Source organism: Dryobates pubescens, chromosome 22 (assembly GCF_014839835.1).
Source record: "Dryobates pubescens isolate bDryPub1 chromosome 22, bDryPub1.pri, whole genome shotgun sequence".
Lineage (NCBI taxonomy): Eukaryota > Metazoa > Chordata > Aves > Piciformes > Picidae > Dryobates > Dryobates pubescens.
In genome coordinates, this window is record NC_071633.1 from 19,172,792 (window position 1) to 19,187,988 (window position 15,197).

The 15,197-nt window shown below is 50.7% G+C and overlaps 1 protein-coding gene across 1 annotated transcript; it reads right to left on the minus strand.

Annotated features, from left to right (window-relative positions):
• Positions 1-5,355: 5,355 nt before the first annotated feature.
• LMO2 (LIM domain only 2) lies at positions 5,356-13,896 on the minus strand. The gene is made up of 4 exons (XM_054171880.1): positions 13,433-13,896; positions 13,141-13,321; positions 9,476-9,691; positions 5,356-6,354 (listed from the first exon to the last, which is right to left on the minus strand). The coding sequence occupies exons 1-4, from the start codon at positions 13,437-13,439 to the stop codon at positions 6,135-6,137; spliced, it is 624 nt and encodes a 207-aa protein (XP_054027855.1). The 5' UTR covers positions 13,440-13,896; the 3' UTR covers positions 5,356-6,134.
• Positions 13,897-15,197: the final 1,301 nt, after the last annotated feature.

A 15,197-nucleotide genomic window follows, 5' to 3' on the forward strand; every position in this document is an offset into this window, starting at 1 on the left:
TGTCAACCGCCGGGGCGGGCGCTCGCAGCGCCCCCTCTCGGCCGCAGCCCGCCTGGCTCCTCCCGTGGTACTTAAGGGGGCTGCGGGAAAGCCGGGGACGGAGCGCTGAGCGGGGCCTGGGGTGGCAGGGTCGGGAGGGATGGTTTGAAACTACGGCAGGGAGATGGAGACTAGGGAGAAGGGCGACGTTTTCTACGCTGAGGGTGGCGACACCGTGTCCCAGATCCCCCGCAGAGGTGGGAGATCCTGTCACCGTTGCAGGTCAGGTTGTTGGGGGCTCTGAGCAACCTGCTGCACTTGCAGCTGTCCCTGCTGGCCGCAGCGGGGTTGGACCGGAGACCTTTGAAGGTCCCTTCCAACCCAAAGCGTGCTGTGATTCTGCCAGTCTGATTTGCCCTCCCGGGACAGAAAAATGAAGATAGTTTCTGTTCAGTTGTAGTGCTTTGGACCACTGAATCTTCGTATGGGGAGGATGAGAGAGCACAGAATTCCCTGGGAGATGCAGGGAATGGCTGCTTCCAACACCTGGGCTGCTTGCAATCGCTTTGTAGTTTTCTGTTTACCAAAGGGGTAAGAATTAATGTTAGAACAGCACTGGGAGACAAATGCAAACTACTTATATGACCAACCTGTGCAGTGTGCAGAGTCTAACCATCCTGTGCAGAGTCTACAGGATGGTTAGAATCTGCTGGGACTGAAGCTGAAAAGGTAATGGTGGGAAATGGGAAAAAATAAACTTGCTGAGATTAGTATCTTTAAAACAAAACAAAACACCAAGTGTTGCATATTGAGGGTAAATACAAATACCAGACTGTGAAAGTAGATATGTTTTCAGAGAAAGTGTGTTTGCATTTTGGTTTCCTTCTGCTCAGAAAAACTTTTTCCAGAGCACTGTCCCTAGAACTGATTTCCTCTATGACCTTTTGAGGATCCTTTGCAATTGGAACCTGGAAATCTTTGCAAACCTGAGCTCTTGTGCTACCTGAGCTCCCAGGGCAATGTGAAGAGTCTCAGCGTCTCTGACACAGCTGCTCAAGTGTTGTCACTGCTGAACCCCCCAGAACCCAAACTCATGACCACATCCCCTCCTGAGCCACAACCCACCAGCTTCCAGCCACCAGACAGTGCCCTAAATTCTGAGTGGAAGCGTGCCAAGCTCGAGATCCATGACCTCCTCAGCCCACTCTGACAGCTCCACGTCCTTCTTGTGCTGAGGGCTCCAGAGCTGGACACGGTGCTCCAGGCTGGGCCTCACGAGAGCCAAGCAGAGGTGGCAAATGACCACCTGTGACCTGCTGGCCACACTGCAGGGGATGCAGCCCAGGAGAAGGGCTTCATTTGTCAGGAAAGAAGTTTGGTGAAGTGCTGCTGGCCATCAGAGCTATGGCAGTTATGTATCTGCTGCCCCTCCAAAACACAATCTCAGTGCAGTGGACGCTCAGTAGGTGCCTTCTTCACAGGCCAGCAATGCCCACACCTGCCCTCAGGCTTTGTGCACATACACTTGTGTGTGCTGACAGAGAATAACAACGCTGACAGAGCAACACTGGCAAAGTTTACAGGAGACCAAGAGCCCTAATTTCAGACTTAGTGAAAAAAAAAAGGCAGTGATAAAGCCTCAGGAATCTTCCTCATTTCATATGCTCACAGCGTTTTCACTCAGTGATACACGATGCAAGAGCATGATCCAGGGCCTAAGGGGTGTGTGAAAGAGCCTGCTGAAAGCCAGGAGTGGGGGAAGATTCCATGAGCTGGTGGAAGTTGGCTCTTCTGTTGGGCAGAGGTCAGGAGGTCTTTGTTTCCCTGGAGAACATGGGAAATAATAAGGCACCCCTAGAGAAAATTCTGCTGCTGTTGAGTCTCTCCTGACTTACTCCCCCTCTGTGCAATGCAGAGAGAAGCTCCCTTCTCACCTGTGCAGGCTTTGCCTAGGCTATGCCTGGGACTGCTCACGAGCTGCCCGCTCGGCTGCAGACACCTCTGCGGCGAGACCAAGGCTGAGCCCAGCGTGTGCTCATCAGACCCTGGCAGCAACTGAAGAGTTGAGCTGGGTTTGAAGAGGTGGCACAAAGATAAAAGCCTCCAGAAGCCCTTTACTATTCCCTTAGTCATCCATTCCCACCAAAGGCTCCTCTTTTGAAGTTTCCAGGAGGCCTGATGCGACCTTTGGTCATCCTTTTGGTCAGAGCTCTTATCTGGCTAGTGCAGACCCGGCTCCTTTTGGCTTGTCCTGCTCAGAAACAGTTATTATGGGATAAACAAACTGTATTTGCTGATGCACGGTCTCAGTTTCCTTATCAGCTGAGCCGCACACGTCTCACGCGTGTGGGGTCAAACGTGCCGCTGGTCCAGCTCCAAGGATTCCAGGAGGACTGCACCACTGCTTCTGGGTGCTTGCTCACACCTGCAGGCTGCAGGAGAACCACAACCATGTTGTGATGGAGCCTTGTCTTGGGAGCCAGCCAAGAATTCCCCAGCAGTGGGAAGCCTCCTTGGGGTGGCTGTTGCAGGTCCTAGATCTTCGCAGGGGGATACCAACACGAGAGCTAAGCCTGGTTTTGTGTGGCTGCCAAAATGCTTCAGGATCTTGTCAAACTGAAGAATTTCAGCTTTCTTGTGATTGTCTCTTTAAAATAAATGCAAATAAGTCAATCATCTGTATCTCAAAATGAGTTTCCAGCTGTTGTGAAATACCTTGGTAAAGTTACCTGATATGAGATGCAAGACACATGTATGAGGAGAGGGAAAAAACAAGTCCCTAATCCCAGCCCAGAACCAGGGGTCTGAGAATCCAGAAGGCTGGAGGCTGAAGTCAAGGGGGCTCATCCATGCTTGAATGGTCACACTCAAGCCCAGAGAGCTAGCTTCTGCTCTTGTGGGAGCTTGGCTGAGTTGCTGTCTGCTTTTTTAGGTGGGTCATGTTCATCTTGTGCCTCAGTTTCTCCACTTCTGGAGCAAGGCTTGTAGATTAAGAAGCGAAAGAATAAAGCTGTAACCCATGAATGCTTGTGAGACCCTTGAAAAGCATTAGACAGGACATGAGATACTCCTGCAAAGTGTATCATTAATTACCCAACAGAGATCTGCTGGTTCATTAAGAACCTTTCAGAGATGTGCCTCCTCATTAGCCTGGTACAAAGCAACCCTCAGCAGGAGGGAACAAGTCGCTTCAAACAAGGTTCAACTTTCTGCCAGCTGAATCTTCATCTCATTGATGGACATCTGAACCTTGATTTAATTAGAATTCCTGAAATGCTTTCTGATACCATATCTGCAGCTCTCTGTTCTGGATCTTTTGATGGTTCCTTTTTGTTGTTGTAGTTGTTCTGGGACGGAGGAATAGATCAGTTTTTGCCAGTGGCCATGAAAATTCCCTTTGCCTGCAGTGCAGTGTGCTCTATAAAAGAGATGAACCTGCTGCAAGAGAAATAAGCTGATGCTGCACTGTCTGCTCAGAGCAACAGCAATCCTTAGAGATTATTTTTCCCAAGTCTCACAAAGCTCCTCCAGAGCCACAGCTGAGTGTCATCAATTAAAACACTTCGTAAGTCTCATTGCCGTTCGCGTCAAGGCCACGCGGAGGCTGCGCTCAGCCGGGCAGATGTTTGGAAGCTTCGCTGCCCTGTGCCTGACGGGATGCTGGGGGGATGCAGCAAGCCATGGTGAAGTGCAGCACCTGAGGCCTTCCTGTTTGCTGAATTTACAGTCTCGGGCTGGCAGTCGTATAAATGAGTGATGCTCTCTGATGTGCTCTTCCAAGCAGGCTGCGGAGCTGGCAGGGAGTCTTTGGCTTTGTGCTGATGTGTCCAGAATTCAAATAATTCGATTCTTGGGTATAATGACAATTGGAGGCACAATATTGCCTTGAGAAAGAGAGAGAGCAGAGGCAGCCTCTGTATCCTGTACTGAGTTAACAACCCATTCCCACTGACTCTCTCCTCTGAAAACTCTGCGGTGCAGGGTCCTTATTGCCCTCGTCCAAGGGCAGGGAGTTAAGGAAGCAATATCGATGGTAATGCTCTCATCTTCCTACCATGACACTGAATAATGGGGACAAAGAAGGGAAATGCTGGAGGATGATGAGAGGCCTCTTAAAATACTGCTGATCCCAAAAGCACAGAAAGGATATGATGCCTGTGAGTGTGAACTGGTGAGGTCACACTCAGGTTGCTGTGCTTTCAAAGCCTCTTTGCCTTTATTTTTGCCATTGGTTTTGGAACATTTTACTTTCTTGTGGCTTCAGGGGAGAGTCCTTAGATACTTGAGGTGAGGATGGATGTGAAGTGTTGGCTACACTAATTCTGTGAGAAATCTTGTCTCTCTCCTCCTGGATCTGGACAGCAAGAGTAAGGAATTTGGTAGGGGAAAGCCCAGCAACAAACAGGTAGGGTAATGGTACTGGTCAAGCAGAGGCTCTTCTTCTGGCACAAGTTATCATCTGCCAGTTCAGCTTAAAACCTTCCCGAAGTACACAGCTGTCTTGCCCGAGCCGGCAGGGATCTGTTCTAGGCTGAGTTATCCTAATGACCAGCTCCCCGTGGCCTCCAGAGGTCAGCATCTCACTTGGGAAGAGCTGAACTGCAGCACCCTGCACCCTGTAGTTTTTAAGCAGGATCTCGGGATGGTCAGCCCCCAGTTTCACTGCTAATGAGGTTTAAAGGCTTAGTCCCCAACGCGGGTTGTGACAGCAAAAGCAAGAAAAGAAAGAGCTCTCAGTATCTCCATTGTGAAATGCAAAAGGGCATCACAGAAGCACTGAAGGGCTCTGTGTGGAGGTCACTCCCAGCTTGCCAGAACACTCACTGCTTGTTTCTGCAGGAGGTAGATATCACAGCATCACACAGTAGACTGCATTGGAAGGGACCTCTAGAGGTCATCTAGTCCAACCCTCTGCAGTTGGCAGCCCTTCTAATCCCACCCCAGAATGGCATTGGCCTTCTTGGCCACAAGAGCACATTGCTGGCTCAGGGCTTCCATCACTCAGAGTAAAATCAGGAGAAGCTACCTTTCTAGAAGGCCTTGACCTTACACCATCTGCTCTGAGATCAGATAGCCTCTGTCTGTGATGTGAAGTAACACACAAACATATTGATCTGTGGACCACCAGCCTCAAAACACCCTCATGAAGACCAGAGCCTCAGTGTCACACAATACTAATCTCTCCTCAGCATGAAGAACTCTGCAAGGCTCAGTGAAACCTCATTGTGCTCACGACTGCTTTGAAACACAACCTGAAGTGGATCCAGCAGGCACCAGCCACAGAGCAAGTGTAGAAACCCTGCTACAAAAATAGAGTCAATAATGCACAAAAAACCCCCAGCCCAGTGCCAAAAGAAGGAACCAACAAGACTCCAATCTCCTGTCCTTTTTATTAAAGCTGCAGAGTCTTACTACACACAACAAATAATTTCTCAATAGAATCTAAGTTAATAAAATAGTTGAACAACTCTTTAGATTTATATCTGTATAGAAATGATCTGTGGAACATCTCACCTTGAAACAGCAGTGCCCCAAACCCACTATTCAGCAGGATATTTTTCTGTTTTTAAAGAAGACTTTGGGACTAGAGGATCCATACTCAAGGAACAAAATCAAATCCATGCAAAACCAACCCCCACCCTCTTCCCCCTTCCTCTGCCTGAAGCGTGATGCCAGAGCAAACGCCCCTGGTAGTGGCAGCCCTTTTCTGCCAGGGTTCTTCCTCATGCCTACGTTAGGAGCTGTTGTCTAAACTGGGTAACTAAAACAAGACAAAAAGAGAGCTCAGTTGCACAGTCCTAGTCTGCAGGTGGCCAAGTCCAAACATCTCTTTACACAAGTCCCTGCTCTTCCTGCAGCCACGGGAAGCCATTTGTCACCTTGCGGTTGCTCCGCGCCTCTCTCCTGGTGGCTGGTGTCAGTTATGGTCCTTGTGCCTTCACTAAGAGGAGTCAGTGTCTCTGCTGTTGCTGTGGCCTCCCTTCCTCACCTATCAACACTGCAGGTTCTGTGTTGCACTGCCTGCAGAGGGCTGGCTCCCTGGTGTTCCCCCCCATTTTACACTAGCCCAGGGCTCGGGTGATGGTCTCCTCGCTGCAGCCGTGCGTCGGTGTCGCCCGTGAGATGCCCTCCGGAGCTGCTGAGGCAGGGCCTTGCTAGATCATCCCATTCAGCTTAGTCCACTCGTAGATGTCCTGCTCGCATACTATGTCTGAGTTGATGAGGAGGTATCTGTCCCCAACACAGAAATGTTTCTGGCAGGCAGCACATTTGAAGCACTCCAGGTGATAGACTTTGTCCTTCACCCGCATGGTCATCTCGTAAGCTCGGATTCGCTTGTCGCAGGAGGCGCAGAGGCCATCCTGGCCAAAGAGCCTAGAACAAAAACAGCAGAGAAGTAAGCAGGGGTCCTTTGCTGGGGAGATGGGAAAAACCCAGATCAAAACAAGAACACAACGTTGTGATCCATTAGTCATTACCTAGTTAGGCAGAGGGCACACAGAAGGCTGCTAAGCAGAACTCTGAGCTTTACAATACCAAAAACTGAGGTATAACCCCCCAGGTCCTCACCTGTTTCCAGTGTGATCAGTGAGCTTATCCTGAATTGCTGAGCAGCCTCAGGAGGACCAAAGATTCCCCAGGTCATAGTGCACAGAAGTGCCATGCCAATACTTCCACCTCTGTGATCAATAGAACTGACCTTTCCATTGATAACTGTTGCCTATCTCCAGCTGCTGCTGCTGCAGTTTCCAGACAGGCGTTGTCTCAAACCATGCTCTAAGACTCCCCTCTCTCTGCTCTAAGACTCCCCTCTCTCTGCTCTAAGACTCCCCTCTCTCTGCTCGTTGCCTCCACACTGGAGACTCTTTCAAACCCAAACGTTTCTATATCCATGAAGCCACTTCTGCTGTGTTTCAGAAGTGTGCATGCAAAGACCTTCCAGCCCTGTGCTAGCCTAACCAGCTTGCTGGTGTGGAGCACTCTTTGATCATGGTGGCATCGTTGCAATGAAGAGGAGCCTCTAATGAATCTACTACATATTGCTTGCTTGCAGTATACATCTGTGGAGTTTGACTTCTGCATTTCCACAGTAATTCTGGAGAGAGGTTTTCCCCCTCCTGAGCTTCTCTTGCATGTGCTGCACCTGCTCCATGGCCTCTGAGGGCACAAGACATCCTTTCAGCTACCAGGAGATGTCAGTGTTTGCTTCTGCCCGGTGAGAGGGAGACTAAAGCTGGCACAAAGGCTGCCACATCTTCCACTAATGAGGGAAGATATATGTTGCATTATTAAAGATAGAAAAAGTGGACTTTCACTGCAAGATAAGACATTGATTGTGCTGCCCTGCTGGCTGCTGCCTCCATTTTAAGATGAAAACCATCTGGAAAGTGTAGCTACCACCCCATCACTGCTGGACTGTTGTGTGTCCAGAGTATTTACAAGCAGTCCCACCAGCAGAACTCAGAACTTAGTCTCTGCTTAGCAAAATCCCCATTGGTAAAGCTCAGGGATGCCACAAGCAGGAACTCCACTGAGATTTTGGGTTCCTTTTTAGTGGCAGGTAAGCTTAAGAAGGTAGCTGAAGAAATGTCAGACACCACCATTCTGCTCCAAAGACCTCCTGACACATCTGGGATCCATCAGATGAGCTGGGGCACAACCAGCACAGCAAGGGACACACACTTCAGCTGGAGTCAGGAATGTAAAGTTCCTTTCCTAACTTTCTTCTTCTTCTTCTTCTTCTTTTAATATTAAGTTTGATTTAATCCTTCTACTTAGAGACTTTGGCAAAGCAGGCTGAGAGCTGTTAATGAAGATGATAGAATCATGGAATACCAGCTTGGAAGGGACCTCAAGGACCATCTGGCCCAACCTTTCTTGGCAAAAGCACAGTTCAGACAAGAGGGCTCAGCACCCTGGCCAGGTGAATCTTAGAAGTGTCTCAAACTCCTGCACCAAGTGCTTCTGCAGGATCAGATTCAATGGCTTAGGAATGCTAAAGCTCCACTGGCTCCAGATTGGTGCAGTGAAACTTTCCTGGGCTGGCTGCAGCTTTGCAGCAAACATACAGCACCTGCTGCTTGAAGGGTCCCAGGTAACTTTACCAGGGATGCAGAAGGAGACAGGGATCAAGCCATGTATCAGGGACAGCAGCTTCAGACACCAGGCAGGTAGAGCAGCCCTGCTGGCTGGTGGAGTTCAGCATCTCTTGTGGAGCTGGTATGACAGCATCAGGAAAACGAATTGAATTCAGTTACCTTGGATACCGTGCTCTTAAGTGAGCAAACTGAATGATCTTTCATCAGCCACTGATCTTGGCACCCGGCTTTATAGACCTCTCAGCTCCAAGGCAATGCTTGGAGAGGCACAGAACTGCTTAAAACCATTTGGGGGAAGTGGTTCACCGCCAGCTCAGGGGAAGCTTGCTGAAATTCATCACCTTTTCCTAATTTCTACTTGCCAGGATCCCACCCTGACACTGTGTGGTTGCCCTGACGCTAGCAGGTCGTGTCAGTGCGCACTGACAGATGCCAACAGCCCCAAAGTCCGTCCCAGGATACCCAGGGAGGTGATAGAGACCCCATCCCTGCAGATATTCAAGGTCAGGCTTGATGGGACTCATAATAAGCTGCTCTAGTTGGGGATGTCCCTGCTTACTGCAGTGGGGTTGGGCTGGATGACCTTTCAAGGTCCCTTCCAACCCTGCAACTCTGTGCTCTTCACCTTTTCATATCATCCTGCTTTGTCCACAACACACAGCAAAGGTTTGCATTTGAAAATGATCTTTTTTTTCCCCCACCAAGGTTTTGAAGATTTAACCTATAAGCAATTAGAAGTGACCTAATCATCACAGATCACCTCTGGACTGATCTCTAACTTACCAGAGAACCCCAGCAGCACCATAAAGCATCTGTGCATGAACTCCCAAAGGGTGAGTCCTGAGCTTGCAAATGGTGCTGCGCTGTAGCTGCAACTGCTGTCAGGTTTTAAGAGTGGTCAGGGATGAATTCTTCCTGGATATTTGCTCACTAGCTGTGCTAATTAAATCACAGCATCCCAGCATGGAGGGGGTTGGAAGGGACCTCTCAAGATCATCCAGTCCAACCCCCCTGCTAAAGCAGGGCACCTGCAGCAGCTTGCCCAGGATCACAATGACCAGGTGGGGTTTGGAAGCTCTCCAGAGAAGGAGACTCCACAGCCTCTCTGGGCAGCCTGCTCCAGGCCTCCAGCACCCTCAGACCAAAGAATTTTCTCCTCCTGTTCAGATGGAATCTCCTGGGTTCCAGTTTGTGCCCACTGCTCCTTGTCCCGTCACTGGGCAGCACTGACAAGACTCTGGCTCCATCCTCTTGCCCCCCACCCTTTAGCTCTTGCTGAGCACTGAGAAGATCCCCTCTGGGGGCTGCTCTTCTGCAGGCTCAACAGCCCCAGGGGTCCCTGCCAAAATGACTAAGGAAAGATGAACTGCTGTGAAGCAGGGGAGGGGGCTGTGTACCTGAGATAGTCCCTCCTGCAGAGCTTTCTGCCCAGCTTGTAGTACAGGCGTCTGCCCACCTCCCCGAGCCTGCAGCCACAGAGGTCGCAGCTGAGGCAGTCCTCATGCCAGTACTGGTCGATGGCCTTCAGGAAGTAGCGGTCCCCAATGTTCTGCTGGCAGCCGCCGCATGTCAGCAGCGACGGGGGGATCTGCAGGACTTCGTCCACTGGCTCCCTGAGGGAATGAAAGAATCGTTGGAGAGGGAAAACGTGCTCTGAGAGCACCCACGTGAGAAGAAGGAGAAGGAAGAGCAAACCAAAGACAAGTTTGGCCAAGTTAGAACAGGGATTGCATTGCCTCCTCTTTCCCCCTGCCAGCAGAGTGAATCGTTTGTCCCCTTTGCCATGAGAGGGAGCAGGACTTCACCGTTCTGCTTTAACAAAGGGACAGGTTGAAAAGTCAGGAGTTAATAAGAGTGGCCCCAGGCTTGATAATGATTTCTGTTTCTTCAAAGCATGATGCACAGCCATGGCACTGTCTGCCTCGCCCCTGTGCATTCACTCTGCAGAGGCATCTGCTCCTCTGCTGGGACGCTGGTGCCTGGCCAGGGACATCCTTTTCCTTCTCCTGGACAGAACATGGATTGCTCAGCCATGTGTCTCAATGCACACTGCTCCTGCAAAAGGAATACCTTTCCCAGAGTGTGATCCTTCCATAGTTAAAGATTACTCTCTTTCAGAAGAGCAATCAAAGAGCTGCCTGGATCCAGCATGCCCTCAGCCTGCTGGTTGTGTCCATGCTGCCTGACAAGTGCCAGCAACCACAGAGGTCTTGCTTGGACTCTTCACCTTTCCAAGCAGCTCTGCTTTGTTCACCACACACAGCAATGTTTCATTTCCATTAAAAAATGCTAATCTTTTTCTTCCCAACAAGACTTTAAGGCTTACCTATAAGCAACTCTAAATGACCTAATCAACACAGGCAACCTCTGGACTCACCTATAGCTTAGTGAAGAACCCCAGCAGTAAACATCTGTGTGTGAACCCCAAAAATACAGGAGCTCATGTTGCAAAGCTGAGCTTGCAGGGTTTGGCAGTGCAGCTGCTGGAAGCAAAGGGAATTTCTGCCTCACCACAGGCTGAAGGACTTGAGAAGGCACCCATGAGACTGCCCATGCAGGCACCTTTCTGCTGGGAAGTGTACCTCTGGGGGTGTCACTTCTCTGGACAGCACAGAGTGTATGAAGACAACAGATGAGGCTGCTGCCCAACTGCTTCAAGTTTTGCTGCTTTTACCCCTTGGTACTGCAGGACTGGGTTGGTTTCTTTCCCCCTTCACCTAAGGATGTGAATCCCTTTGGATAGGTCTATGCCAACACAGCTCAAACAAATGAGTTGGGATTTACACAACCCTGAGTGAGAAGAGGCACAAAGCTGTATTGTGCTACTAGCACTGGCTGTTCATCCAGGGTGGTGCTGGCAATGCTTGAGGATAATGCAGGACTTTGCTTCAAAGCTACTTCTCTTCATTGCTCTATTTATTTTTTACAGGTTCTTGGGGGGGATAATTAAAAGATTAAAAGCAAGGCTCCTGAGCTCAGGTGTGTGAAGTTTGCAGCGAGCTGCTGCTGCCACAGAGGGCTTTACCCAAATCCCAGGGAAGCTAAAGGAGAAAACTCTTGGATCAACCCTTTAAGCACTTGCTTAAGTTTCAGCCTGTGGCTAGTGGCAGGGAGGGTTGTGTTTGGCTGGCTGATGGGCAAGGTGCTCAACCCCTGCTGGAGTGGAGCCCCACATTTTTTGTATGTTACTGGGTTCTCACTCTCACCCAGAGTTCCTCTGCTTCTGCCTCTCATCTGTCCTCCCTTAGGCTGGTGGGGGCACAGGAGACCTGCACTGCTGGCAGAAGGATCAGGCTGCTCCCCAGCAGCAAGCAATGGGGAGGGGGGGAATACATTACTGCTGTTTATTTAGTGGGTCAGCAGTTTTCTTGGGCAAAAATTACTTCATTCAGCAGGGAGAAACTACCACTGCCCAAGAACTTCCGTGCCAGGAAGCTGATCCTGAAGGTTTCATTTAGGCAAGCTGAGCCCTAAGATATTAGCTGATTATATTCTGTTCTGGTTCTTGCTCTTCTGAGTTTAAACTGCTGTGCCCTGCATCACCACATCCCTCTCCTAGCAGCTCTGTGAGTTTGTGTTAAAATCAGGGGGAGCTCTGAGGAAGCCCTTGGTTTTTCCAGGTTTATCCTTTCAGACCTCATCTTCCCTGCCCTAACATGCAGGCTCTGCTCTGACAAGACCTGAGAGCTCTCCAAGAGAAGGAAAGCCACATTACTACAATTTAATGTTCATTCCTCGAAACTTTAGGTGTACTCCAAAAACATCTCATCTCAGGGATCACTAACCAGGTCTCTGAGAGCCCTAAACCCTGGAACAGCCTGGTGGATGTGTACCCAGGCCAGAACTGCTGCTTTGCACGTCAGCTTTTTGATGTCCGTGGGCTGACATCACTAGAACAGAAAGGAAGCAAATAAATAAAGATTTCCTAAAACTTGGTGGTTGAAAGGCAGACACCAGGCGCCTGGGAGCTTGGACTCTGGCTTGTTTGAAAAAACCCAACAGCCTAAACTCTAAAACAAGTAAATATAAACCATATAAAACATCAGCTGTGACATGGAATGAATTGCTTTAATCCCCAAGGGAAGCACTTCCCATGTGTTTGCTCCAGGCTTCAAGTGGCAGCACTTCCAGTACCTCCCAGGAGGCAAACCCTGAGTGACTCAAGTTTACCACAAGCAATGGTTTTGGTGTTTTCTGCAAAGGGAGATTTTATATTTATTTATTTCCCCCCTCCCCACCCTTCTCTCTTATCGTGATTCCAGGCAAGCACAACTGCAGTTAGGGCTGCAATGGCTCTGGGTTTATGCTGTTACCCTGCCGCTCACCAGTGGGATGCTGGTGTGAGACGGGAGAGCTGCGGAGCACAGCCCGGATCAGGGCACAGGAGCTGGTCCCTTCCCTGGAAGCCCACAGAGGGAAATTCTCAACATCCTCTCATCTCATCAGAGTGCCTACGTGCCCCTCGCAGAGCACCCTGCCCCCACCACGGCAGGTCTTACAAGGTCTTGAAAGTTGCGTTCTGAAAATGTGGAAGTTGGGCACCCACAGATAACAGCCCTGACCTTTCACTGTAACCAGCGACATCAAGTTGGGTGGATCAAAGATGGGGCAGAGAAGATCCCTTCAAATGAAAGCCACCTTCAGCTTTGGCCCGCGGGTGCTCTTCCTCTCCCCGAGCCCTTCCCAGCCCCCCCGGCTTGGATGAAGGGATGAAAAATGCCCTACCCGGGGAACGGGGGGTAGCTTGCCCTCTCTCCGCACCCAGATGTTCTTTCCCACAACTTAAGGAGCTCTCATCAATCTCCACCCCACCGGCAGCCTTTCCGCCCTCGGGGAAGGGGGCCGGGGCAGCCCGGGCGGCGGTGCCCGGTGCCCGGCGTGGCCGGTGCGGGGAATGGAAGTGGGAGTGAAGGAGCGCCGGGGGCTGCTGGCGGGCAGGCGCTGGCGGACACAATGCCGGTGGCAAGTGGCTGCGGTGGGGAGGATGAGCGGCCGTGGAAAGGCTCATGAGGGGAGAGGAGTAGGGTGAGGAGGGGACTGGCAAGAAAAAGAAGCCACTTACTCGGAAGGATCGAGGCTTTTCCTCTCGATGGCCGATGACATTGGCAGGGCTTGTTCCTTTGTAGCGTGCCGGTGGTGGTGGGATCTGCCCCCGCTGCCCCCGCACAGGCTGTCTGCTCTCGGAGCCTTCTCAGCAGCTGAGTTCCCCCTCCGCCCCCCAATGACATTCACAGGATTTCCTCCTGCAACACCAAAGACAGAGAGAGAGAGGGAGAAAGAGAAAGAGCAGGCTGGGCTGGGGCTGCGGCTCCCCGGGCTGCTCTCCCCCGGGCTCTGGCTCTGCAGGCTCTAACCTCCCATCCCCGCCGCGCTCCTCCTGCGCACCGGCCTCTGGGGCAGCTCCCTCGGCTGCGGCTGCGGCTCCGGCCCCGGCTGCGGCTCCGGCCCCGCGGGGGAAGCGGCTGCCTCGGCTCCCTCGGCTGCCACCGCTGCCTCAGCCCGGGGCTCGCCGGGCTCCGCTCAGGCTTTTTGCCTGGGCAGCTCTGGACATGCTCCGGAGCCGGCTGGAGGTGGTGGAAATGAGGAGATCAGCATCACTTTGGGATTATTCTGACTCTCCGTGGCTCAGCCCCGGGTCTCTGGTTTCATTTCCTTTTTCCTGATCACGATTCAAATACAATAGAAGGAAATCACACTTAAAGAGACAGCTGCCCGTTTCTTAACTGGACTCCTGGGGATTTAGCAATACAAACAGCAGCATCACGACTCGCTGGGTTCCTTAAAGAGACAGAGCTGGGGCTCCGCAGAGCCAGGGTTGGGGGCTGACGCTGCGCTTCCAAACTGCAAGGGCATTTAATAAACACTTTCCGGGTGGGCAGGGGCTGCTCAGGTGGGCAGGCAACCTGGAAATGATCCTAAGGGCTGGGAAAAAAAATATGACTGCCTGGTTCCATCATACTGACTTCTTCTCCTCAGCTCCACACAGGACCAAAGCGACAGGAACCATCACTCACCTCTCCCTCTCCTTCTCTTCTTGCACCGGGGGAGGTTCAGATTGGAGATTAGGAAACATTTCTTTCCTGCAAGAGTGGAACAGGCTTTGGAAGAGGCTGCCCAGGGAGGAGGTGGAGTCAATGTCCCTGGAGGTGTTCAAAACGTGTAGACATTGCACTTCAGGACACGGTTTGGTGGGCATGGTGGTGTTGGGTTGCTGGTTGGACTCGATGATTCTATGCTATCTCTGCAGGTGCCCACACATACATACATTTCTGTAGGGTTCTTGGAGATTCAGGGGTGAAGAACCCAAGCATTGGTTTTCTGCCTGGGATTCAAATTGGTCAGGTTAATTGTGTCTTGTTTATCTCCCCGGTGAACATTTGCTGGTGTCTGCTTCCAGCCATCCCCCAGCTCCTGGCAAGCCACAGAACAAATTTATATCTCGATGCTGTTTGATGTTAATGAGCTATAAAAGCTGGAGAGTGCAAAGCATCGATCTACAATTAATCACAGAGAAGCTAAAGATGGGAAAGTCTTGCCTGAGTATCTCTGCTTCCCCTCCCACCCTTCCTCCTCTCCATCAGCACGGCACATCCCGGAAAGGGCTGATTTACAGTGCCAGAGTGAAAACTGTTACAGCAATTCCAGCGTCTCCCAAGCCTCTGTGGCATTAGGTACTGGCTGCTGCTGGAGGCAGAGTTCTGGGTGAGATGAGCTGCTTTGCCCTCTTAATTCCTTTCAAAACAGTAAGAAAATAGCTAGAAGAAAGCCCCAGCGGACAGGAGTAGAAATACTTCTATATTAATTTCCAGAAGAGAAATGTATTTGATGTCTATTTTTATGGCTGTAGTCTATTTTTTTCCCCCAGCTTTTTGGCAGCCAGGGATAGAATATCTGCCATACGTTAATGACCCTGATTCAGAGATTAGTAATGTCAGCAGAAGGGCTGTTACTCATTTCAAGGGGCTTTGAACTAAGCTCCTGCAATACTTCAGAGCCATCACTGGTCATTAGAACACATCCTTCTTATTCTTTAAAAACATTATCTCCCATGTATTTTAAGCTATTACAGGACAACAGGCACTCTTATTTCTGTTCAAGGAAAAGGCTCCTTTGTGAGGT